The sequence below is a fragment of the Microsporum canis genome, genomic scaffold (genome assembly GCF_000151145.1).
Source record: "Microsporum canis CBS 113480 supercont1.1 genomic scaffold, whole genome shotgun sequence".
NCBI classification, from domain to species: Eukaryota; Fungi; Ascomycota; class Eurotiomycetes; order Onygenales; family Arthrodermataceae; genus Microsporum; species Microsporum canis.
In genome coordinates, this window is record NW_003299169.1 from 1,676,785 (window position 1) to 1,702,591 (window position 25,807).

Sequence of the window (25,807 nt, forward strand, 5' to 3'; positions counted from 1 at the left end):
GTGCAAATATCCACCCTCTAGACTTATTTTATGTTAATTTGATGCTCTTAACCATTGACCTGGTCCTTAGACCAAAGCTATATTAAACGTCTATATACTTAAAGTATGCGAATTGGCAGCAGCCTCAGTAAATATAAAGATTACCTTAATCATGGACTACTGTTTTCACAAAAGGCACGCAGTTATTGCTCTATAAAAATAAAATATCTTTAGTTTTTGGACGGCCGGTTATTATTGATGTCTTTCAAAATTGTAGCAGCTCCAGCCTCTAACAGTCGCGCAGCTAATTCTTGTCCGAGCGCGGTAGCCTCATCTTTGGTAGACACCGTCGCATCAATGCTATCTTCAACACTTCGGGAACCGTCAAGGCTAATAACTATTCCTCTTATTCTCAGGGTTAGGTAAACCTCCGAGTCACCAATCCACTCTGTTTCAACGCCAATTGGCACACTGCAACCACCCTCAAGCGTACGCATCAGAGCACGCTCGGCAAGGCATGCAAGGCTAGATTTGTGGTCTACCAATTGGTCCAGTAAATGTAGGATTTTGGTATCTCCTTTCCGAACCTCGAGGCCAATTGCACCTTGACCAACTGCGTGTAGAATCCCACCATCCTTAGAGCCTATCCGTTGGTTGATACGATAGCCAAGTCCAACACGTTCAAGCCCACAAGCAGACATTATTATGCAGGTATACTCACTCTGCGGATCATCAAGCTTTGCTAGGCGGGTTTCAACATTACCACGTATATTGATAAAACGTAAATTCGGAAATAGGCGGCAAAGCTGCGCAGAGCGACGTACTGAAGAAGTACCAACAACAGCACCTTCGGGTAGTGATTGTAAGCTTGTGTAAGGTAGACCAACCTTGACAATCAAAGCATCACGGGGATCATCGCGGAGAGGAATGGCAGCTAAATCACAACTGTCGGGGAGCTTTGTTGGCATATCTGGCCGAAAGTTAGATATTATTTGGATTTGAATGTAAGTTAGTTAGCACTTAGAGAATTTACCTTTAAGACAATGCACAACAACGTCTAGTTTGCCAGAAGTTAGCAATTCCTCCAACTCTGTCGTCCATAGATTCTTTGCACCGAAATTATAAAGAGAACTATTTTGGTCTTTATCTCCAATGGTATGGAGAGCTTCAATTTCAAAAGTGTGCTCCGGTGCAAGCTTCTGTAGCTGATCTTGGATAGCTTTCGCCTGGATAATAGCTAGATTGGATCTTCGTGTGCCAATTCGCAATGGTCTATTAGCGCCTGAGATTTCTGCCATGACGAAGGCGTGCTGTTGAGAAATATGAGTGTTTGCTCTTTGCTGGATTTTGGGATCCTTTCACAGGCAAGGCTTTTGCAGGTCTTGCGCGAGACGCTATCTTTCACGTGACTGTGCCCGGCTTCGCAGGTTATTTTGCTACTCCGTAACATCAAGACATTTACTTGCTTGGGTTTAACGGCGACTATTAAACAGCAAAATTATATATCAAGAGTGTATGCAGCATTTTCTACACGGAAGGACATCTTAATCCTCATCATCTCTCATCATTCCCAGAGCAATCCCCTTCCTTGCCCTCGGCATTGCTGTACCACCCCCTCTCACCAGTTGCTTGAACCACCCTATCCCCGAATCGTACCATGCCTGTCGAGTCGGGCAGGCAACTGCACTGCTCTGCTCGTCCATGCTACCTATCGTAATGTCCACCATCAAGCCGGTAGGGCTGGAACTAGGCCGTTTAGTAAAATAGGTGAAGTTGGTGCCGCATCGTGAGCAAAAAGTCCGAGTCACATCCTCTGATGATGAAAATTTGGCCAAACACGTCGGTACAGGAGAAAGGTTCGGCTCATCCTCGTAAAATCCCCGTCCGTCTTTCGAACAGGCTTGAAGGGCCGTTTGCTTCACGCGCTCTTCCCCATCCTTTGACGGAGACAGCAAAGCCACATCCCACTCCATCCATTCCTGGGGACAGATAAACCATGCTTGCACTGGAGCCCCGGCGGCATGGCGACAGTCGCTGCAGTGATCAAGAGAGAGTATGGGCAGGTTGATGCTGATATATTCTGTCTCTTCTTTGTTCTCTCTAGCATTTACTGGCACATCGGTTACTTTTGCTGGCGCCCTGAATTTGGCGGCACCGCGGTCTTCTGCACGAGGTACTCTTATTGTATACCGGACTGCCTTGCAGAGACACCCGCCTTGGAGGTTAAGGGCTTCAGATGGAAAACTGGCCATGATGAGTAGATATATGTAGAGCCTCCGTTAAAGATGATGTGCGTACGTACAGTGGAATATATATAACACACGATAGCAACCCCCGCAATTCTCGTATACAGACATTGAAGATATGTGGCGACGCCGATATTCACAACGCGTCGTATCAAGCCAGTGACCAATTAAACAAAATGTTCTGCGTATCTATAAAGTCTAGTGAGCAGTGGTTAATATCCGGCACTTGTCCGATCAACGAAGCTCTCCTAAACCACATATTCAGCCGCAGCAATTCACTCTTTAGCTGAAGTGCAACACCGGTGAAGACGGGATGCCCGCCATTCAAGAAAGCCAAAATCGTATGATAATTGAGCAGCAAGCTGACTATTCTAGTAGAACTAAAACAAAAGTGTATAGGGAGATTCTATGTGTAACGCCCTAATATGAGAATATCAAAGATCAAGGATATCAAGTACCAGCCGAAATAGAAAAAATAAGTAAAAATAAAAATAATGAAATAAAAATGAAGGGGAAACAGAGAGTAAACAACTCCCATGCTGATCAGACAACGAATGCGGCGGAACGTCTTAGAGATTAATAGCGAATCGTTTGCTCGTACGTATGCGTTCTCCATATACGTAGAAGACAACTGGAAGTGGTGCTAGGGCCAGGGCGACAAATCCAAGGAGGGAGTTACCCCATCCTAGACCGAGGGCACGGTACATCCTTTGACCACAAAGGGGTAGTACTGCACCAAAGATAGAACGAAGGACCGTGTTGGCGGCAAGTGCACTAGCAGAGTGAAGAGTAAATGCGTCAACTAGGTAAGTGGAGATGGTCATCTAGAATGAAATATATCAGTATCTTGTTATAGAAATGTGTCATGGAGAGCAAGGGATCTTACAAAGGTAAATATCATGCCAATTCCAACGAATGCAGTTCCGACGATAGGAATCATGTAGTGAACACCTTTCTCAGCAGTCCATCCATACCAGAAGAGGCCGATTGGCACAAAAAGACTGCCAGGGATGAGTGGCGGAAGACGGTACTCAGGCTTCATGACACCACCATTCTTAGCAGCTAGGGATTTGAGCAGACGGTCAGACATTGCGCCAAGAATGCCCAAGCCTAGTAGACATCCAATTCCCACGCCTAAGAATGAAAGACCAACGGTACCTGGATAAAATAACTAGTTAATATAGTTCCAAAACGTCGAGCTATACGGCAAAGGCGTCAAACTCACCCTGAGTAAAGTGGTATTTTCCGATAAAGACACCAGAGATGGTTGTGAACAGAAGGTAGAGATATCCATATACAACAGCTGCATAGAGAGAAAGTAGGAAAACAATGGGAGAGAATAAAAGCATCTTCGTCGGGCGGATGATTGAACGAATGAAGAGCTCCTTTGGCTGTAGCCCGGAGTCTAAAGCAGATTTGAGATTGGTGTTTCCAGTTTCCTTAATAAGTCGTTTGGTCTTGCGGGCCAGAATGGTTGGGTGATAAGACTCATTGAGCCAGATGAACGTGTTGATAGTAACAGCACCGGCCTATTATATTACTTGATTAGATGGAGTTATTCAGCTACTCATCGGCAGAATCACGCTTACCGCAATGGAAAGAACCCAGAAGGTCCATCGCCATCCCAACGCTTCAGTCAAGAATCCCCCAGCAACTGGTCCAATAACCGGTCCAAGTAACGGTCCAAGAGCCCACGCAGCAATAGCACCGCCTCGCTTCTCTTGTCGAATCATATCAGAAATGGTTCCAGCACCAATAGTTAGAGGTGCACTGCCTGCAGCACCAGCCAAAAAACGGAAGCCAATTAGCGAACCAAGAGAGTTGGCGACGGCGCAAGCAATGTTAAACACCACGAAGAGAATGTTGCAGACAGTATATAATGGAACCCGGCCGTACATCTCAGAGAGAGGTGCAATAATCAAAGGGCCAAAAGAAAATCCCAGTAGATAGACGGATACCACGAAAGATGCAAGCTCGGGACTGGAGTTATGGAACTCTTTCATCACTTCTCCGACTCCAGGTGCAAACATGGAGGATCCGAGAGGACTAAGAATAGCATATTAGCCAGCTGGTACATATCAAAACGATTGTTGAGAAGGTATAATTCTTACGTTAGTAGTGTAATAAGGCCAATGGAGGTGACAATGACGATCTTTTTCGTCGATGACCAATTTTCTGGATGTGCAGGGTCATCTGGACCATCCCAATACACAATATTAGGGTCATCATACTCCTTATACCCTTCTGGAACTCTTTTTGTCACTGAAGAAGCTGAAGTCCCCTTCTCAATGTCTGCATTGGCAATCGTAACTGGGGCAGTGGAAACATTCAATCCTTTGTTATCAGTCTTACTCTCAGGCCGGATGCTCTCTAAAGATGTGCTAGGCACTGAGCGTTTGTCTGAGAAAAATGCATTATCATTACCGTCAGAGGTCGAAGGGACAATAGTCGAGGCCTCTGTAAGAACAAATGCAACGTTAGGTAAGAAACGAAAACCGCTTGACTCTACTACAATCGCGTTCACGGCTACATACCGTCACTCTCTGCAAAGTTTGGGATTTGGGGGAGCGAGGAAGGCATCATCAATCTTCTCTCGTGAGCAGCTCTTCCTCGTATGCCTACCCAGCAGAATTTTGCTCAAAAGGAAGCGTAATATGTGTATACAGAAGAGCTCTGGAGTAACACTGTTGGCCAGCAACTGTTGAGCTTGTCTAATATATGGGAAAAAAAAGGAGAACAATATCGGATTTAACGTTACTACCAGTGGGGATAAGAGGAACTGGGTATCTTGACTGGGGCTCGGAGAAAAGGTTGGAAGGAAGATAAAAGCATAAGAGAAACCAGTTCTCAGATATATACCTAAGAGAAGGAAAAATAAACACACACATATATATATGTTATGTATATATAACCTGGTGGTCCCACACTAGGACTAAGCAACGTCCACTTGCCTGCATCTTGATGAGATCTGATTGCTTGACAGGGACTAGCCGTGTTGACTGTAAAGGTTGTGCTGAAGTTATGCATTCACAGCAGAGCTCAAGTCGGCATAAAGGAGGCAAAATTGGCATGATACTGCTTCTGCGGGCCGTTGTGCTTCCCTCGTGGCCAATCTCTGATCAGAACTGATGAAACAGTGGGAGAAGTATCGGGCAAGAAACTTGCCGATGATGTATCGTATATTTAGCGCAGAACTCTACAGGGACAAGAAGTCGGGAATCCGAACGAGGCCATGAAACCCGGTCAGAGCCTTCATGATAGAGTACATAATTTATGTACGAAGCCCTAACCAGCGAGTGAGGAACAGCAAGGCAAGGTAATATTCTGTTCTCTTCGTGCGGGTTATAGGCCCTCGATTGAAGCCATGACGTTATCATGCCCAGTGGATCGGTGAGACTATTATGCTGCTATTCATAGCAGTCATCGTCATCTACCACCCCTTTTTGTCCTCCATTGTGCCATTCTGCCGGAGAGCGTGGAGAAGACAGGGGCGGAAGGGTTGACCCGGAGCCCATAGCACCGAGATGACTCTGAGATCCAATGCACAAGGGGCTTTATGTGCACAAATCTAAGCACTGCACAAGCTTTAATGCGCCGAAACTCGTGGTGGCGGACGAGACGCGGACTTTAGTTCTCCATCCTCGAAGCCTTGCATGCGTGCTGGTTGCACGGTCACAGCGCGGTTATGCAAGGCTCTCTCTTCTCCGTACTCCCTCCTATCTCCGGCACAATGTGATGCCGTCATGAAGTATTCCGCATGTTGTAATACGAGGTCTGATATCCATGGTTGTTGATATCTAGTGGTTATTTTTTGGTAATATCGCTGAGTAAGCAGCCCTAACTTTGGGGAAAAACATTTATCCCAAAACTTAGTTTTGACCTGACGTGCCGAATACCCGAAAGAAGAAAAGGGGAGGATATTATACATCTGGATTATGGTATGGACATTATTATTTTGATGTGCAAGAAGAAGACGGACGACTAACTACGTTTTTGATTTGGCGGATAGAGGGAACCAGCAGTCAATAGATAAGGCGTGAACAATGAATGTGAATTCCAACTGCGATTGGTTAAACAATAGTTCCCTGGACCTGGTGGATGTTTTTGAGCTCGATATTCCTCCACATAATGACCGATGCCAAAGCTAGTGACAAGACACCGACTCCAGTAACCAACATCCAGCGCTGGCCTTCACCGTAGGCAGCGATAATAGCATTACGTATGGGCGTTCCCACCGGGTGGCCCAATTGAGTGGTCAGGGACGCATAGATCGCTGCAGCTTGATCCTTTGCACTATCAGGGAGTAAGATAGCAAGTTGCTCAGGGATTGTGTGGCTCCAGATAGCCCCCGTAACGGTTTGGCCAATGGCTCCACCGATATTGCTAAATAGGCCAAGCAGTGCAAGGACAATGGCGACTTCACTGTGGCTTGCTGCTGCCATGACCGCTATCTGTTCGCAGATCTGTAGTGTGCCAGCAGAGACAGCGATGATGCACTGACATATGATCACTGATGCAATATTAGAGCCTGGTTTGCGGTACAGTATCATAAGGCCAATTCCAAGAGCTTGAAACGGGACCGCGGCCAGAGCGAATGGTTTAAAGCGGCCGGTTACGCGGATGATACTAGAAAGGTTTCTTAGTTCAATAGCCAAAGGTAGAAACGTGAGATCGGGAGCAGAGACTCACGCTCCAATAACGAGGGCCCAGATACATCCTCCAATATTAAAGATGTTTGCAATATAGCCAGCATTCCGTACGCTTTGGTTGTGGACTACCTGTAGGTAGGATAGGAAGTATAGGTCCCAGCAGCTAGTTTACCATTAGCAAGGATACAAAAACAAGGCTGGTAGGAAGTCAAGTGTAAGCTTACTAGAAGCTGCAGAATAGAGTCGCACTCAGGAGACAACCGCCAAGTACAGTTCTGTCAGTCAACAGATGGAATGGCGCGAAGTGGACCTTGGCAAAACGGTATTCCCATATAAAAAATGCAGGCAAGCAGCAACCACCGATAGCAGCCATTAATATCATAGCGGGAGACTTCCATTTTTCAGCCTGGTACGTTGCGAGATTTATCGGGAGAAGCAAAAGAGTAAGTCCAGCAATGATGAGGACCATTCCAAAAACTATTTAATAAAGTCAGCTTCATGAGTCTCCTTAAAGGAGACAAGGGGTGTACATACCGTCAAACTCGATTGTATAATGAATAACAGTCTGCCATAATGTACGATCCGATCTGCGGTTTTTCAAGTATCCCATCTCAATAGCCTTGTTACTACTGCGAATGAAAATAACTACCATTGGCAGCGAAGCAAGCGGAATAACGACCGAAAAGGTGCCAAAAGCCCATCGCCAACCATATGACTTGAGAAAAGCTTGTGCCAATGCAGGGCCGGCGAAGGTAGTGGCAATGAACGGGCTATTAGAGAATGCAAGGAGCCAGCCTCGATTTTTGAGGCTAGACGTGTCTGCCAGGAACACGTCGAGGACATATGCGATACCATTGTTTCCAACCCAGTAGAAAACCTGTTAAACCTGTCAGTTTACATGTACATATTAATACCTAACTAACTATCGAGCTATTCACCTGGGCAGCAGCAAATGCCTCAATAGAATTGCTAGTAGCCATCATGATCATACCTATGGAAGACATGTTTAGTGTCATTCTCTTCTCAAGAGCTCATAGGCTACTTACCCAAAACACAAAAAGTGACCATTAATATATATCCCTCTGTACGACCCCAGATATCGATAATTTTAGAAACTGGAAGCTTCATAATAGCTCCAACAAGACTTGACACAACCGAGATAGTGGAGAGAAGAGAATGTTTGGCGAAAGCACTGGTAACATAAGGATTAAGGCTGCTAGCCATCTGTTGCTGTAGTGAATTAACGAAAAACACCAAAAAGACCCTGATTTAATATAATTTAGTCAAAGATTATTTTGAAATAGAAAAATTTTTTTTTTAAAGAGGCAACTAATAGACATACCCGACATAAGCTATGGTTAGTGGCTTTCGTGACCAGGCTGCAGCTACGGCTTCGGCCTGTTTGACTCCAAATTGAATACTGTCGGAACAAGAATCATCATCAACATACGCCTCGGAGACAACCACGTTATTGTCAGAGGGAGCAGGGTATTTCTCGGAAATTTGACCTGATCCAGTGGAGTTGCGTTTCGACTGTGGAAAAATAGTAGACTCTGAATTGAATAGCGTTGGTAGTCGTTGATTCCATCGTGCCTCCGAAAAGAATTGCTTAAATGGCAATTGCCGTGGTGATTGTACAGGTGGGGCCTCGAATATTGGTTGTGGGAGTGATGCAGGTTGCGGGACCGGTAGCATCCGCCTTAGCCTGGACCGCCAGGTGGCCGCCTCGGGATGTGGTTCCTGTCCATGGTGGTTGGGCGTAGAGGCCTGGTTGTCCAGCTTCTCTGGGCTGGAATTCTGTCCAATTTGGGTCTGCTGCTCTGCTCGTGGATTCGCATCACTTGGAGAAGACGTATCCATTTCGCGTCTCCTCTCCATCTTGAGTTGCTCGTCCGTCTTCCATCCCTGTTCAGTTTTCCATTCTAGTGTTATTTCATCTTGGATATCTCCAGGAGAAGGCCTAGAAGAAGAACAGAGACTATTGGCGCCAGGGATGCTGTTTTTGTCCGACATACTATACCAGAAAGCAATCTCCCAAACCGGGAGTTAGGGCATGTGGTATAAAACGGGGCGATGAGAGGGATAGATTGTAGAAAAGACTACGACCAACCTGCAACTAGGATTCTTTTTTCTCTTTAGATCAGATATTGAGAAGCCTTGGGGTGGGGTTTGGCTGCTCGTGAGATGCTATATTATCCCGGTCGAACGGGGAAGCCGGCTGTCCCAGCATGTTTTTCTGTACGTGATCAGATAAGAGTTGCAGTTCACGTCATGACCCGGGGCTCCAAGCCTATGTTGTGCCATTTTGGCTGGCTGGCCGTTCCCCGGAATCGACGGTAAGCCGATTATCAGATTTTGCGTTTATCTGGACCCGGTATATCTGATCCGTTTTCTCCCAGGGCCGGAACTCAGGTTAGACGACCGGATGGGCCGGTGGTAGTCTTGTTTGTAGGTCTAGGCATATTCCAACCTCATCTGGGGAAAGACATAAAATATGGGTATTCAACGGTTATTTCACACCATGACAGAGCAAGTCATGTCCATAGAGGCCAACCCGATGCTTCATGGCTTGGATAAGGTATCAACTTATTTCCGGCATAGACCCAAGCTAAGGACTTACCGGGCATGTCATTAACAACATCACCACCGCAACAAAATAATCTATTCACCGTCATCCGGCCATGACTTTGACGTTTGATATTAGTTTCACCTTTAGAAGAACTGGGAAAAGGGGCAAACCGGATGACTAAGCTCCAACTTCTGGCCACGAAGAAGTTCGTCGTCGCAAGAGAAGAAGAAGAAGAAGAAGCAAAGAGAGAGCAAGAGAGCAAAGACAAGAACTCTGGGCTCGTACTCGCCTCTTGACTTGTATTGGCAGGGAAGGATAAAGAAGGACACGCTGGCAGCCCTACCTTTTTCCCTTTCTTTATTCTCATTTATGTAGCATCTGCAACTGGGGGGCTCAATGCCGTTGTCACACCGTTAAAGACGTTATATACAAGAGACGAAAGATATACAGAGAAGCAGCTGGATTCCACGATGTTGTCCCACCGACCAGCGTCGCGATTCTTCATCCTGACCGGCCTGGCCGTGTTCTTCATCCTCACCATATCCTTCTTCCGGGTATCGCCCATGAGCCCCGAGACCCGAGCACCAGGCCATCTGGTGCAGCAGCCGAAACCCAAGGCGAAGGAAGTCGATATCACGCCGTCGATGCTGGCGGGGGAGTCGATCATGCCGACACTAGAGAATAAGACGGCCAAGTAGGTCATGCTTTTCCGCGACGGGTTTAGGGAGACAAGCAATGCTGATATGGAGATGAACTGTGTACAGGGCCGAGCTAGGACGGTCGTCCTGGCACCTCTTCCATACGGTGATGGCACGATACCCTGAGAAACCGACGGGCGAGGACCAGAGGGCGCTGAGTGCATACGTCTACCTCTTTGCGAGACTGTACCCGTGGTATGTTCAGGAGGAAAGTTTGAAGAGCCCATACAGACACTTACTTGCTACTTCTTCTAGCGGCGACTGCGCAGCACACTTCATCAAGCTGCTCAAGACATACCCTCCGCAGACCTCGTCACGAAACGCAGCAGCAGGCTGGGGCTGCCTGGTACACAACGAGGTGAACAGGCGACTGAAGAAAGATCCATTCGACTGTACCAAGATAGGAGACTTCTACGACTGTGGCTGTGGCGACAAAGCCAAAGACGACAAGAAGTCAGAAGACAAGAGCAAGGGCAAAGACGACAAGAAGAGTGGCCAAGACAGCGCAAAGGAAGCTGGCAAGACGGAGGAGAAGCCCAGGAAACCGAAAAAGCTGCTCTGGGGAGATAGCAACGGGCCGTTCCCTGGCGGGCCGGTGGAGATAACAGATGAGCCGTAAGTGATCTCGTCCACACACACACACACACACACATTCTCTCTCCCCCCCCTTTGGGCCACCTCTAACCATGAAATGATACTTGCAGACGCACGAATGGTTGATCTAAGCGCCGTGATATTATACCCACTCGCCTGCATCAGCAACCCAGCATCTTCCGCCCTCCGTGAACAAATGACAAGTGACCATGATCTCAGCCGGCGTTATCTGTATACTAAGGAAGTATAGAAGCGTGTATTTATTATTTATATATATCCCATGTCGATGTCGATTACCAAACTACACAACACGCCCATCCCCCATGTTTCCCCGAAACAAGGCATCCCCACCACCCCTATGGCTATCCGACCCTGCTCTTGTTACAGGATGCATGTCCGTAGTCAGCAGTATACAGCAGAACAGCGCAGAAGAGCGCAATAAAAGGGGGTGTCTGGTGTCGCGCATTAGACTTTGATGATCATGGGATGGAGGTCAGGAGGATGCGAGTCGTATAGATGCGCAGACTGCCTAGAGATCTTTTCATCTATACCATCTATATGCCATCTATAGCTTGTTGGTGCATCTGCATCTATGTATATAAATATCTTTGCTGGTCGTTTTATGCAAGGCCGGCGGCAAGCAACATCCAGGCGGTTTCGTGTCATGCGCATCAACATAACGTCTTCATCTTCTCTCATCGTATAGCATCTTCTTGTTCTTCTTCTTCTCTTCTCGTCTTCTCTTCTCGTCTGTTCTTTTAATCAGTCTAAATATAGTCAGTCAGCATCAACATCCGATTCGACCTTTTTCCCGATAGGCAGCAAGAACTTTTTTACCGTTTTTTCTTCTTCGCGAGGCTCGCAAAAAGCAACGAGAAGAAGTACGAAGCGAGCAAGAAGAAGAAAAAAGGGGCGCCTCTTGACTCTATTCTTCTCTTAAATTAAGAATAAGAATCTCTTATCGGCCTTATCAGGATTCATCGTCGTCGTCGTTATTTTTGCTGCTCGCATCCAACAGCGCATCGCCAAACGCCAAACCGTCCCGTATAACATACTGACCGGCCTTGGAGGACGCAGCTATGGTCTCGTTCCAATGCGAGGTGAGTTGTCCTTTTTGTCTAACGCACACTTTATCTGCTGGACTAACGGGATGTCTCTATCAGGGCTGCGGAGATGTTCTCACCAAGAAGAAACTTGACCCTCATCGCGGTCAGTGTCGCGGCGCCTCCTTCTCGTGTCTGGACTGCATGGTGCATTTCCAGGGCACAGAGTATAGATCCCACACTGTACGTCTTGCTCTCTTACGGCTACTCTATCATGTTTGGCCCCGTCGCGGTGCAGTTGCGCAGCTTTTTGCCTATTGGCCGCCCTATATCAGGCTTTTTTTTCTACGGAGCTTCAGCTGGGACTAACACGATGGACAGTCTTGCATGACCGAGGCGCAAAAGTATCAGGGCGCATTATATAAAGAGAAGCCAGCGAAGAACACGAAGAAGAAAGCTGTCACCATAGCTGAGGACGCTGTTGTCAAGTCTCTCAACCCATACGTCGAAGATGCGCCCGATGTAGACGACTATCGTGGAGCACCACCGCCAGCACCCAGCCCTCCTCAGGTTAAAAACACAGACACAACCGTGGCTAAACCAAGGTCTGAGAAGATCGATGTGTTCGACTTTCTCGACTCATCTACTACCCCCAACGCCTCCAAGACCGATCTCAATGAGTCCATGACCATGGTCGACCATGCCCCTCCCATCTTCAACTCGCCCAAGCAGCTTGCCCGGATAGATAGCGAGCGGGATGAGGAGGACGCAGGATACGATGTTGCCTATGAAGAGAACGGCTTCTCGTACGGGGCGGGCCCGATACCACCTGCGCCGCCGTACAGACAGGATTCCAACATGTCTCTCCTCTCCGCCGGATCGAGCGAGCTCATGACTCCTGCGCAGAAATGGGAGCGGGAGCGGCAGCAGTGGCTTCACGACCGGCGCGTAAGGCGAGACCGTCCTCCTCCGTCTCTCGAGCGCAGCAGGACCGACAGCAGTCTCACCACGAGTGACAAGAAGCGAAAACGCGGACAGCCTGGTCCCTCCGACTCAAACGCAGCTCCAGAGCACTCGCGCTATGACTACGAGGTTGACACTCCCATGATGGATGCCTCCGTATCAGGTCATCCCGCCCTCCACGACCGCCCTCCACCATTACTGCATTCAGGTCTGACCGGCAACCTCAGCCGTATGATGCGTTACTCGGTCTCACCAGACTACTCGGACGAGTACCGTAGCGACAACTCCAACGGCGAGTACGCGCGCGGACAGGACCACGAGCAGAGCTCGCCCATCAAACGCAGCAAACGCAACAAGGAGCCCGCTGGACCTGGAGAGAACGGCCTGGGAATATCGATGAAGGGGCAGGGTCGCACAGCAGGGAAGCTCATCTCGCTCCTCAGTGCTGGCGCCACTATCGACCCGACAACCAAGGCACTCGTGCGAACCAAGAGACGCACCTCAGAGGGGTCGTCTGCCGCAACCCCTGTGGCCTCCACATCACGCGAACTCATGCAGGCGAAGAAAACTAAACGGCCAAAGACACGCCAGCTGTCCGAGGTCGGCAGCTCCAGCAAGACTCGGCGCAGGATAAGCGGCAGCAACGCACCCGAGGACACCGACTCGGAACGAGCCGACAAGGACCAGCGCAAGATGAAGGCGATTGAGTATAAACGCCTCAACGACTCGGACGAAGGGGTCGCCAAACGCAGCAAGACGGACAACAGCCAGATGGTCCTCTATAAAACCGGCCACGGCGACGAGAGCGAGTTCGATGAGAAACTCCGTGTCGAGAAGGCCAGCGTCTTCTTGTCCCTGGTCAACAAGGGACCTGACAGCGAGCGCGGATGTTCAGTGCACAAGATCTTGAAGCGCTATCATCGTCTCGAGTCGCCGTCTCGCTCTGGTTCGCCGGAGGCCAGGGACAGGGACAAGGACGGTAAGGAAAGCTCCAAGTCGAGAGGACGAGGCCGGGGACGCAACCGAGCCGGCGAGAAGGAGAGAAAGGAAGAGGAAGAGCAGCAGCTTTGGCGCACGCTGAGAGTCAAGAGGAATGACAACGGCGAGATGGTCCTTTTCCTGCCGTGATGTTTTCATTATTTGCCTATCTACTAATGATCGATGTGTAATCTTTGACCGAAGCATGAGCGTCTTCCCATATGTTTCTATTTATCTTGTTCGTCCTTTATTTTATCTTCATTAATATATTTTCTTGCTATTCATCTTCTTCATCTCGTATAAAAAAAGGTGACTCAATATGAGTTTTCGATTCTCCACCAAGAAAAAGTTCAAACACAATAAAATACTTAATAAAAAGCTGCTATTTCACAACTTCGAGCTTCTTCTTCTTCTTCCTCTCTTTTCTTTATTATTTCTGTCTTTTTTTTTTTAGCATTTATTCAGCGTCCCCCGTTTTGACGGGATTTTTCTGCTTGCGTCCAGCTTCAAAAGGCATCAACCCGGAGTTAAACATCTTGAATCTGCTTTGTACAAGAAACCCCGAGCTTGAGAAGCTGATTCTTGATTCTTCTCGTGTTTCAGCGTATCTGGAGAGCTGGATATTTCATATACTCTGTTCTCTGGTGCAGACGGTGCTAGACAGAGCATGACGTCGGTAGATGTGCCCGCGCCTACGACAGCTTCGTCTTCGGTGGCTAATACAGCTAATGGACCTTTGCGGCCGCATGGAGGTCATAGAGGAGGTAGAGGCAGAGTCTCGCATCGTCGAGGAAGAGGACGAGGACGAGGCGATGGAGTTGCAGTTGTAGATGGAGCTCAGCAGCAGCAGCAGCCAGAAGGACAACCACAGCCACCACAGGAACAAGAACAGCAACGAAGGCCCAGACGCGGTCGAGGGAGAGGAAGAGGCGCCTCTCACGCCGGACGGTCAGAAGTAGTGACGACAAGGACGTTTCGTGGCAGGTTGACCCGGCCAAACGAGCCCGCATCCCCAAGCTCAGCTCATGGAAGCACCAGCAACCACACGTCTCAAGGCCAGAAACACAGTGACGGAGCCGAGTCTTCCTCCTTACGGCCAGATGCGTCGGTGTTTGTGCCTGGACGGCGTCACCAGGCTCTTCATCCTGCTCCTCCTTCATCCTCCACAGCATCTACTCCGAAACAGCCACGACGGCACCATAACAAACCTACCAGGTCTCTCACCAAATCGGTAGCAGACAACATCACCACGCGTATCCACGAGGATATCTCAAACGGGCTCTATGAGTGTCCAATCTGCACGTCTGAACTTGGCCCCAAGTCCAAGGTCTGGTCATGCAGACAGTGCTGGACCGTTTTCCATCTCCACTGTATCAAGAAATGGTCAACTAACGAGGGATCCGTACACACCAGGCCACGGGATCAGGAACAGCAGGATGACTCCCAGCTTCCCCCTGCCCGTCAGTGGAGGTGTCCTGGCTGCAATCTCCCACAAGACACTCTTCCGTCAGGGTATACTTGCTGGTGCGAAAAGGAGGTGGATATCAGATCTCTCCCTGGCCTCCCTCCTCACTCATGTGGCCAGTCCTGTTCTCGATCCAGAGAAGGATGCCCTCACCCTTGCGATTCTGTCTGCCATGCTGGACCCTGTGCCCCATGTCAAGCCATGGGCCCTGTGCAGAGCTGCTACTGCGGAAGGCATGAGGCCCAGAAGAAATGTGTAGACACAGACTATACCTCTGGATGGAGCTGTAGAGAAACATGCGAAGAAGTTCTTCCATGTCTACAACATACCTGCCAACGTGCATGCCACGAAGGCCTTTGTGGAGAGTGTGAAGAACTAGTTCCAGCAAGATGCTACTGCGGCAAAGTTTCTAACAAAATATTGTGCAATCTCAAGGAAGAAGAAAGAGAAAGCCGGAACCAGAAAGAATCTTGGATTGGTTCTTTCACCTGTCCCGATATTTGTGGCAGGCTATATGATTGTGGAATCCACCAGTGTGAAAAACTCTGCCATCCACAGGAATTACAACCTTCTCACTGCCCTACTGCCCCTGATATGATTTCATACTGTACCTGTGGGAAGACTAAGCTTGCTGATATGGACACTGAGCCGCGCAAGACCTGTACGGGCCCTGTTCCAAACTGCCAGAAGAGCTGCGACAAGCTCCTGAAATGTGGCCACACCTGCCCGAAGGCATGCCATACCGGCCCCTGTCCGCCATGTTTTGTCACCACGGATATCTCATGCATGTGTGGACGAAGTACCTCGAAGACACTGTGTCATCAGGGGAAGTTAGAGCCGCCCTCATGCATGCGCGTGTGCAAGGCGGCACTAAACTGCGGAAGGCATGTCTGCGGCGAACGATGCTGCACTGGCGAACGCAAGGCCATAGATCGACTCGCGACCAAGAAGAAACTCAAGTCTATGAATGTCAGACAAGCCGACGAGACCGATATCGAGGCAGAGCATATCTGTACCCGAGTGTGTGGCAGATTACTGAAATGTGGCACCCATGAATGTCAAGAGCTATGCCATCGGGGCCCCTGTGCTAGGTGTCCAGAGGCCATCTTCCACGAAATTACATGCAACTGCGGCAGATCAGTTCTCTACCCTCCCCTCCCATGCGGTACAGGGCCGCCTCCTTGCAACTTCAACTGCGGTCGAGCGAAACGATGTGGTCATCCTCAGACGCCACACAACTGCCATACCGATGACGAGGCTTGCCCCAAGTGTCCATTCTTGACAGAAAAGAGGTGTCTATGTGGCAAGAAAGTCCTCAAGAACCAGCCTTGCTGGCTGGTTGATGGTAGATGTGGACTTGTCTGCGGCCAGGAACTACAGTGTGGCTCTCACACATGCAAAAAGGAATGTCACCGCCCTGGTGATTGTGAGGATTCGACGACTGGATGCCAACAGCCATGCGGGAAGGTTAAGAAGCAATGCTCTCATATTTGCACTGAACCATGTCATGCGCCGTTCCCATGCCCTGAAAAGACCCCTTGCCAGTCAAAGATTATAATTACATGCCAGTGTGGACGGATGAAGCAGGAAAAACGCTGTGGTGCATCCAAGGACAAAGACCGTCAGGGCCATGAAGCTCCTTCCTCTCTACCCTGTGATGAAGAATGCGGTCGAATCCAGCGTAATCGCGCCATTGCCTCTGCCTTTGGGCTTTGTGTCGACCCCTCAGCCTCCAGCAACGCAGCAGCATCTGAGCCGCTCACTCTCGAGAATCTACCATACTCCAAGGGCACTCTTGATATGTACATGGAACTTGCTTCATCTTCTTCACTTTCAGCTATAGAAACCTGCGAATCCAAACTCTACGACCTAGCACTCAGCATGACTGACCGTTCGGCTCGCTTCCCACCTGCTCGCGCTAACTTCCGCGCATTTGTGCACTCTCTAGCCGAAGACTGGGGGTTCACGTCTGAGAGTTTCGACCCAGAGCCCCATCGGCATGTTGTTGTGTATAAAGCAGGAGGTTGGCTACCGCCATCCCTCGCCGGACCTGGAATAGGCATACGTGGAATGAGCGTCGCCGACTGCGCCAAGTTCCGTGACAGAGAGCGAATGAAAGAGAGAGTCGCAAAGCGTGAAGCTGCCGCCGAACGGACTAGGCTGGAAGCTGTTCTGAAAGACGCATCTTCCGCCAGTGCCAACGACGGATGGGCACAAGTCGTTTCGAGAAAACGCCCTGGAACGAGCAGCAGCCCAATTGAGGCTTCTCCATATGCCTTTGGAACCACCACGCCTAATGATCTGAAGGGAAAGCTGGTCCTGCGCAGCGGCATTGGAGCAGGACGAAATATCGGCTCTAACTCGCGATTCGGTGCACTGGGGATGACTGACGCTGATGAGGGAGTAGTTGAAGACTGGGAGGAAGAAGTAGCGCGCGAGGAGCGAGAGATGGAGGAGAAGATGGATATGCAGCATGACGGAAGCTCTCCAGCTGCTTAATGAATGAATGAATACCCTGCCCTTGCATTGGATGGCTGTCTACGACCACAAAAGCAATGAAACGAATGTGTATGAATACCAATGTTAAAGATAGAATTGCATAGCGAGATGAAGATACAAATCGGTTTAATGAGAGTGTTTAGGCGGTAATCGGTGCAAATAATACATCATAGTCCTGTATTATCTCCAATAAAAAGGCCTGACATGCAAACTTGGACTTGGATTGAGACCAAAGGACAGAAAAGAAATTGAAACCATGGTGCACTTGGGTCAAGTAGACGCTTTCAGTTCATGCTGTGCCGGTCTCTCCCAGCGGGTAACATAGTCTCCAGCCTTCTCTGCATCCTTTCTTGGCCGTATGGTTGTCTGATAGTCTCCATTGACTTCATCGTGCACCGTAACCGGCGTAGGAGGAATATACCCAGACAACGAAATCGGCTCTGTTGCCTCAGAGAAGTGCTTGATGGTCTTTGTGGTGCGACGGATCGCTGCCCATTCGCTCAGGTACTTCTTATAGGCCAAGATATCTATTCCATCTTCCAGGGGAATCTGTAGCTTCCATTCTTCCATCTTCTCAACCTGACTGACATCTCGTTCCACAATTTGTGTGCCTACAAACTGGTCGTCCTTGGTTAGCGCCGCGTACACGGTAAAAATAACCGAGTCAATGTCCCAGGCGGTTGTTGTCATACGCAGTTCGCCAACATTTGCCACCTTATTGAAGTTAAATAACTTCAGACCCTTTGTGCTGGGGTCAATTACGATGTTTCTCGGCGCAAGATCTAGGTGCAGGATACCATAACGTAGATTCAAATCGTCAATCGCATCGGTGATTTGCTTCAGCCAGTGAAAGTAGAAGATACCGCGGTAGTCTTGAAGCGTACCGCCTGAGATATATCGAGTGGTGAATCCGAGGATGTTCTGAGTCACGTCGTCGATAACTGTGCGATGGAAAGGGACGAACAGATCGTTGCCTCTCAGCCCCCTGAGCAGGTGTGCCTCCCGCCATATATACTCGACGCGCTGCATGATCACGGTATACTTGAAGACGACAATCTCTCCCTTCGTCTCGCCGTCAGGGGATTTGTACTCTACCAAATCCATAACACAATTAACTCTCTCGACTTCACGTAGTTCTGACCGGCGTACAACTTGATGCGTATCCAACGGCCCAGTATATTTGGGATACAGAACTTCCAGGGTGACGTCTTCATTAGTGACTCTTTCCAGCTCTCCATTCTTGTCGATGACCATGGTGTGGTCGTCTGGGCCAAGCTGGTCGACGTATCGGCTTATTATGCTGGTGAGCATTTCGTCGTCATCTGCACGTAGTGTCTTGCTGGGCCCGACGACCTGCAGCCATCGACGAGTGTCGCAATCTATGACGGTGCATCTAATAGTGACGAAATCATCAATGGCATAGGGTGAATAGAATCGCTCGTTGGGGTCAATCATTCTGAGGGTCAAGCAACTGCTTATTTGGCTATGTGGGATGAAAAGTAACCACCGCTACGAAAAACTTATTGTCTCTTTCCTATAACCATCCATGCAGGCTGGGCTGCATTACATGAGACTATCACTATCTCTATTGGACCAGACCTGCATACGCGCTTCGAGGATGGATGGCAAAGCCGTTTCTTTTGGGCTGTTTGGCTCTGCCTTTATACCTTTTCTCCTTGCCATACCCAAAAGACCAACGACACGGAGACCATTATTTTCCTTATTGTTATTCCACTATATATATCACGGTTGAGCCATGGCTGAGACCACAAAATGCAAACTCCGAGCCATGAGGAGCAAACCCGCAAACCACAGGATCACGAAATATAAAACAGCAAAGTCCAAACTCGCTAGGCTCAGAGAAGTCCAAGCGAGACAACTTAGATTAAAGGCGACTGAGCGTGAAGATGGGCCTGGGGATCGAGAAACAGCAGCACAAGATACGGAACCTGCTAAAACATTGGAAGGGATTAGCCCGGCCCCTCTTGGAGATGTGCATGTCGAGTCTCCAGAACCTCTACCACCTCTAGTCCTCGAAGATATAGAATCAGTAGAAGAAAGTTTCGAACCGGCCGTACGACATATCCAGCCGAAAGATATGAAACCCTACCTTCGCGACAACAAAAAGTACGAGGTAGACACGAGGACAGGGTGCAGATGTGGATGGTACATCTTCTATTCCGCAATATGCAACCATATATATTGGAAACACCGGGGTACGTGTGGACAGACGTTAACTCGCTCTGGAGTGAACGGCTTCTGTAAATCACCAGCGAAAATGAATCATATCGACGAGGTTAAAGTCACAAAGATGTGTATTGCATGTACAGAGAAGATGTCAAAGCCTATTCGTTAGTAGGAGCAATCACCACAACCCGAATTGTCAGCGAAACACCGGTTGGGTCTTGTTCTGAGGGTGTGATGGAATCTACATATATCTCCGGAACTTTGGGTATTTTTTTTTGCCAGTTGAGGCCATACCTGTCTGTCGATATTATAATAGTATCATTTGCAATCATTCTATGATTATTCATACTGCAGCAGAGTGACGGTGGTAGCCTATTTTCCATTTCTATGATATAGAGGATAAGAATCCTGGCATCCTGCGCGCAGAAAGATTTGCAGGCTAGAATTATGTTGTTGTTCCGACTGGTCTAAGAGGAGCAGGATCTTCTTACATTGCCAGTGAGTTTCATCTTTGCAATGATATTTTTGGAAATCAACATGTACATAGCCAATTCATGCCTCCAATTGACTACCCAACGAAGGCTACCAGAAACATAACTGGGTAGTGAGATATGCAATGTCAACTTTACCTGCATGGGCGGTTATGTATGTATGTATGTATACCCACAGAGGCCCTAAACAAGGAGCGTTTTGGGTAGACATTCTTCCTACCGGCCTCTTCCGTGATGCTGTGACGTCTATAAATATTGACTGGAAGTCCCCCGATATACTATCTCACATTCTCACCCATCTCTCACCCTATCGACTCACACGAACCAGCAAGCCAAATAAAGGGAGACCTTTGTTGGCCAGAACGAGGAACCACGAACATCCTGAGTTTGGCATTTTGCCATGACGGCCCTAGTCGAATATGTCAGCAGACGAGAATTAATCGACTATATGGACAAGAATTTAGTTATTGACAAGAGATCGGATTGCAAGTGTGGATGGTACATCTTCTATTCCGCAATATGCCACCACCAGTTTATGGGGATTCGGTATACATGCGGGGAAAGCGTATCCGGGGCGGGCGGAAGCGCATTTTGCAAGACACCTGCACAGTGCAATATTATGGATGCTCAAGTGCCTGAGAAGTGCAACCAGTGCCAGCATCGTTAGGCTGGCACATACATAGCTGTCGACCTCAACAACACTACCACGGTTTAAAACGATCGATCCAATCTACCGCCACTTGGCCGACAAATATATATGTGGGCCATAACGGACCAAATACCCGCCATCTGCTCATCGCTCATATCCATTTCTATCTTGTCGACTTTAAGCATGTTGAATCCACCGTAGAGAAAGTTTCAACGGATTTCATACCACGTGATAAATTCTTAGTCAGCATAAGAAGTCAGCAAAAAGGAAGAAGCAAAGAAAAGGAAGAAGAAGCAGAAGAAAGGAAGCCGACGAAAGACGGAAGACAGTTTCTCTCTCTCTTTATAACGTACTAGATATATCTTCTTATTATATATATTCATATATATCCACCTTCTTATACACCTATTAGTTATATATACATGTCTTTCAAGGGCTGACTGGGAACCTCCATGCATGCTCCGCCCGTTCCCGTCCGTCCCTGACGCTCTCTTCTCCTACTCGCCCTCCGTGTTGTTTCCCTCTTAGTGTAAGCCTGCCTCGGCCTCTTTCTTACTCGCGCCCTGGCACGAACCAGACGTTGACGTCGCTCGCCGCGGCTAGCGGGCGCTTATCACAGATGTCCATACACAGCATCGCAGCTACAGTCAGCACACTCACCCGTACAACCCTCTGGCCAACATCTCGTCTCTCCTCTGCTCTCTCCTTTTTCTGCTACTCTTTCTTCATGTACCCTCTACTTTGTCCGCTTCTCCTGTACTGCTTCTGCTCTTCCGTCTGCCACCACACTCTGCTGTCCTTCCCAGCCGCTTCTGGACGTCTCATGCTGACTCATCATTTGACAGGCCACGTGACACCTTCACCGCCCTCCCCTTTTAGGAAACTGCAGAAACATCCACAAGAAAGCGAGAAAAAAAAAAGCGAAACAAGATTTCAACGAAGCGCAGCAAAAAAAGGCAAAGCCAGACGCGGGATCGCGATTATATCAACTTCTCCTTGAGTCTCCCTTTCGACCGTCAGCTTGCCTGTCTCTCTCCTCGAGAGAGTGTGTGCACTGTAGAGGGAACGTCTCAGGGTCTACGCGTTGTCATCTTGCTCCATCTACCTTAGACCCTGGAACTCTCCTGCTACGCCCCCCCAGAAAACGCATTCCACAGGAGCTGTCCCACGACCAACTAGACGGGCACAAGTCGGATGGGTGTCTAACTCGCCATGAACGCCTGGCTCCACGATACGCCGCCCGCCATTCCATCGCCCCTTGACCCCGGCGCAGGCAACCCCAACGTCAATGGCCATGGAAACGGGACCGCGTTCGCCAATCCTCCTCCTCCGCCGGCCACCATAGATCCCTCCATGGCCTTCCTCCAGCCTCAATCGCAGCAGTCCCAGCCCCAGTCGCAGTCGCAGTCTCAGTCCCCCGTTCCTTCGGACACTCCCCAGTTCACGCGCATGTTCAATGGCACGACTCCATCCCCGGCATCGCGCATGTCTCCCGGCTTCCATCCGCCAAACTCTGTCGTTCCCTCCAAACGATCGCGGCCAGACGACGGCTTCCTCGTTTCTTCTCCTCGTCAGGTGCCCGGAGGCATCCCTCCAACCTCCGTCTCGCGCTCCCAGACGCCCCAGCATGGCGCCTACCCGGGGTATCAACCTACCGTAGGCGGCGGACCAGCTGTCGTTGGTGCCAATGGAACTTCCCACTTCCCTCCCCCTGCTCCTGGTGCGGCTCCTGGCGGCCCTGCTGCCGCCTTCCACCCCGGTTTTCAGCAACCGGCCTCTTCGACGGCCAGTCCGTCTCCCGTGCCTCAGGAGTTTGACGCGCAGCGGGTACAGACTGCCTCCCCCTCCCCTTTCCCCAATGCCGCTGTACAGCCGGGACAGCAGCCCGGTCAGCCTCCTTCAGATCACGGAAGCCGAGTCGCCACCCCTCAGGCCCCTACTTCTTACCCTCCCGGTCCGCCATACCCGGGTCAGAGTCAGCAGAACCCAGGCCAGAACCCGGCCATGATGCCGGGTTATGCAGCGCATGCTCAGCAGATGGCCGCGCGCCAACAGATGTATCAGATGCACATGGCTAACCAGGTGCGCCAGCAGCAACAGCAGCAGCAGCAACAACAACAACAGCCACCTCCCCAGATGCCGGGCCAGCCAATGTCCAGCCAACAACAGAGCCAGATGGCCGCTATGCGCCATATTCAGCAGCAGCAAGTGCAGCAGCAACAGGTTCAGCAACAGGTGGCTCAACAGCAGGCAGCTCAACAGGCAGCTCAACAGCAGGCACAGGTAGCAGCCCAGCAACAGGCTCAAGCTCAGGCCCAGGCCATGGCCAAACCAACTACACCAGAAGGCTTCCTTCGTGTGCTGCAGAAATTCATGATTCCTCGACGTCTTCCGCTGGACCCCACGCCTATTGTGTGTGGACGGCCAGTTGTGCTGATGCAGCTATATGCCACAGTCATAAAGCTAGGCGGCTCTCAAAAGGTTACCAACACCAATTCCTGGCCAGTTGTCGCTCAACAGCTGCAGTTTCCCGCTATGCAGTATCCCACAGCCGCGCGGGAGATACGGGACCATTATTACCGTAATCTGGCTGCATACGAGCAAGCATGGCTCTCCACGCACCAGAAACCTGGAGAGCAGCCGCCGCCACAGCAGCAGATGCAGATGCCGATACCGCCTCAGGGTGATATGATGTCTCCCGTCAAACCTTTGAACAGTCATTTTGATCCTCAAGCGCCGGCACAGGCGCAGGCACAGGGCTACATACAACCGCCAATGCAACAACCTCAAGCTATGAACGGCTACTCGACACCCAGTAAGCCCAAGCTACAGCAACATTCAAGCTTGAGCCACGCGGAGTCTCTGTCCATGTCTCCCCAATGGACAGAGCATAGCGTCTCCCTCCGTAAAAGAAGATGGCTTCGCTCCGTCAACATACAACTTCAAACAACCCACCCCGGCAGAGTACACGCCATTGACCTTGCCCGAGCCAGCCTTTCATGGTCCAATTGTAATAGACGAGGTATTCCCACTAGGCGAGGATATTCTACGTCTTAAACCATCTGCTCCACGGTTCCATGAGCTAGGCGTAATCGATATACACGCCCTCACTATGAGCCTCAAGTCAGGTCTCATATCCGAAACCCGTCTGGCTCTAGACACATTGACAACCCTCTCCTCCGAACCGGCCATCCATCTCTCTCTCGAAAATTGTGACGACCTACTCCCCACTCTCTTAGATACTGCAACAGACCACCTCGAACTACTTGCCGAACATTCGCCGGAAGTATCAGATGAGATACAGCTGGCTTCATACGAGGAATTACTACGTGGATGCCGCCAGGAGATTGAGTCATTGCTCGACGTTCCACCCTTTGGTAGCCTAGAACACTCCCTCGATCGCGCGGTCGATCGTCTAATCTGCATCACCACGATATTGCGCAACTTCAGCTTCTCGGAATCAAACTTCCCTCTCCTCTCTGCTCCGAGTGTTATACGTTTCCTTGCTCTCGCCATTCGATACATGGGCACCAGGCATCTTTTCCTTCGCACGCATCAGAATACCCTAGACTTCATGAAAGACGTTCTCATTTTCCTCAGTAATCTCGCACACGCCGTACATCTACCGGGTAGAGACGAGGCCCTTGCACTGCTCTATTTCCTCCTTTCATTCGCGCCGTTAACCTCTGCACCTACCTCAGACGACGAACCTCTTATCTTCCCTGCTTACCAGCCCAGCATCCACCGCTACCTTCCAGCGGCGGTAGACAGTCTAGCTAAACTGCTGGCTCGTGATGATCCAAACCGCACCCTCTACAAGTCTATCTTCTCCGACCCTTCTGTCAACGTATCAACAACTAGCACACATGTATCAACAAACCTTCTAACGCGCGCATTCGGCCTCTCCATCTCCATAATACCCGAATACACAAAAGGGAATGTCTTGCCTATAACCGAAACACGCAAGCCATTCCTCATGCAAGGCCTCTTGGCTGCTGAGGTATTATCCTCTCTCGCTGATGCTTCACTCGCCCGCGCCTGGCTAGGTTCCAGCGACGGCTTTGCAATTACTCTTGTCCATCTTGCGGGTCTTTTGAGTGCTGAACGGCCTCGTCAGCCTGTGCCACAACATCCACACCAACACCCACACGCTCTAAGTGCTAGACAAGATGATATGCAGGGATATTATACCATTGTCTCTCGGTCGTTAGGTATTCTAAACAGGCTGGGTTCGAAGGTACGGAGGGCAAACAAGGAGAAACGTGGCGGACTAGACGTGGGATTTAACGTCCTGCCCAAGAAGGAGAATATACTCGGCGCATTGGTTTCAAGGACAATCGATCCAGGCACGCTCAAGTTGCTCTGCGAGTACGAGGGACTATCGGGTTAGCGCCACCGTATCTTTCAATTATCTAGTCTAGCAGCCGATTCCACTAGCAGCTAGATGATTATTATATCATGGTGTGTCCGTGGATTTGGGCTTATGTGAAAAAGGGGTCGGCTACCGTTGAATTTGTCTTTCTATCTCTAACTATTTCCCCCCCTCTGTCTCTCTTTTTCGATTATGTTTTTATTTTACCTTTTCTCTTTGTGTCTTTCAACTTCTTTTCGCCGTCGTCTTCCTGTTGGAATTGGTTCATTCTCATTCAATTCATTCTAGGAAGATGACGATGTTTTCAGATTGGTTTGGACGAGGAGGGAATTGTATGTATGTATCTATGTATGGTATGGGGGAGTCGAGAAATCATCAAAAGCACACGGAAGAAAGCAGGCAGGCAAACCCGCCACAGGCGGATC

The 25,807-nt window shown here is 49.5% G+C and overlaps 10 protein-coding genes across 10 annotated transcripts; 5 read left to right on the forward strand and 5 right to left on the reverse strand.

The window, feature by feature from the left end:
* Positions 1 to 209: 209 nt before the first annotated feature.
* On the reverse strand, positions 210 to 1,277 carry MCYG_00616 (porphobilinogen deaminase; the record flags this gene model as incomplete). The annotated part of the gene is made up of 2 exons (XM_002850466.1): positions 210 to 949; positions 1,013 to 1,277. The coding sequence occupies 2 exons, from the start codon at positions 1,275 to 1,277 to the stop codon at positions 210 to 212; spliced, it is 1,005 nt and encodes a 334-aa protein (XP_002850512.1).
* Positions 1,278 to 1,523: 246 nt separating this feature from the next.
* Positions 1,524 to 2,231, reverse strand: MCYG_00617 (conserved hypothetical protein; the record flags this gene model as incomplete). The annotated part of the gene is made up of 1 exon (XM_002850467.1): positions 1,524 to 2,231. One exon carries the CDS (start codon positions 2,229 to 2,231, stop codon positions 1,524 to 1,526), a length of 708 nt encoding a protein of 235 aa, XP_002850513.1.
* A 563-nt stretch (positions 2,232 to 2,794) lies between these two features.
* On the reverse strand, positions 2,795 to 4,805 carry MCYG_00618 (polyamine transporter 4; the record flags this gene model as incomplete). Its single annotated transcript, XM_002850468.1, has 6 exons — positions 2,795 to 3,049; positions 3,112 to 3,359; positions 3,451 to 3,754; positions 3,815 to 4,271; positions 4,337 to 4,682; positions 4,760 to 4,805. 6 exons carry the CDS (start codon positions 4,803 to 4,805, stop codon positions 2,795 to 2,797), a joined length of 1,656 nt encoding a protein of 551 aa, XP_002850514.1.
* Positions 4,806 to 6,295: 1,490 nt separating this feature from the next.
* Positions 6,296 to 8,752, reverse strand: MCYG_00619 (siderophore iron transporter; the record flags this gene model as incomplete). Its single annotated transcript, XM_002850469.1, has 6 exons — positions 6,296 to 6,851; positions 7,099 to 7,351; positions 7,409 to 7,751; positions 7,813 to 7,865; positions 7,921 to 8,138; positions 8,217 to 8,752. The coding sequence occupies 6 exons, from the start codon at positions 8,750 to 8,752 to the stop codon at positions 6,296 to 6,298; spliced, it is 1,959 nt and encodes a 652-aa protein (XP_002850515.1).
* A 1,161-nt stretch (positions 8,753 to 9,913) lies between these two features.
* On the forward strand, positions 9,914 to 10,760 carry MCYG_00620 (FAD-linked sulfhydryl oxidase ERV2; the record flags this gene model as incomplete). Its single annotated transcript, XM_002850470.1, has 3 exons — positions 9,914 to 10,137; positions 10,208 to 10,336; positions 10,397 to 10,760. The coding sequence occupies 3 exons, from the start codon at positions 9,914 to 9,916 to the stop codon at positions 10,758 to 10,760; spliced, it is 717 nt and encodes a 238-aa protein (XP_002850516.1).
* Positions 10,761 to 12,165: 1,405 nt separating this feature from the next.
* On the forward strand, positions 12,166 to 13,869 carry MCYG_00621 (conserved hypothetical protein; the record flags this gene model as incomplete). The annotated part of the gene is made up of 1 exon (XM_002850471.1): positions 12,166 to 13,869. One exon carries the CDS (start codon positions 12,166 to 12,168, stop codon positions 13,867 to 13,869), a length of 1,704 nt encoding a protein of 567 aa, XP_002850517.1.
* Positions 13,870 to 14,386: 517 nt separating this feature from the next.
* Positions 14,387 to 17,683, forward strand: MCYG_00622 (nuclear transcription factor; the record flags this gene model as incomplete). The annotated part of the gene is made up of 1 exon (XM_002850472.1): positions 14,387 to 17,683. The coding sequence occupies one exon, from the start codon at positions 14,387 to 14,389 to the stop codon at positions 17,681 to 17,683; it is 3,297 nt and encodes a 1,098-aa protein (XP_002850518.1).
* A 270-nt stretch (positions 17,684 to 17,953) lies between these two features.
* Positions 17,954 to 19,138, reverse strand: MCYG_00623 (conserved hypothetical protein; the record flags this gene model as incomplete). Its single annotated transcript, XM_002850473.1, has 2 exons — positions 17,954 to 18,294; positions 18,376 to 19,138. 2 exons carry the CDS (start codon positions 19,136 to 19,138, stop codon positions 17,954 to 17,956), a joined length of 1,104 nt encoding a protein of 367 aa, XP_002850519.1.
* A 301-nt stretch (positions 19,139 to 19,439) lies between these two features.
* Positions 19,440 to 20,039, forward strand: MCYG_00624 (uncharacterized protein; the record flags this gene model as incomplete). Its single annotated transcript, XM_002850474.1, has 1 exon — positions 19,440 to 20,039. The coding sequence occupies one exon, from the start codon at positions 19,440 to 19,442 to the stop codon at positions 20,037 to 20,039; it is 600 nt and encodes a 199-aa protein (XP_002850520.1).
* A 2,183-nt stretch (positions 20,040 to 22,222) lies between these two features.
* Positions 22,223 to 25,400, forward strand: MCYG_00625 (glutenin; the record flags this gene model as incomplete). Its single annotated transcript, XM_002850475.1, has 2 exons — positions 22,223 to 23,825; positions 23,974 to 25,400. 2 exons carry the CDS (start codon positions 22,223 to 22,225, stop codon positions 25,398 to 25,400), a joined length of 3,030 nt encoding a protein of 1,009 aa, XP_002850521.1.
* Positions 25,401 to 25,807: the final 407 nt, after the last annotated feature.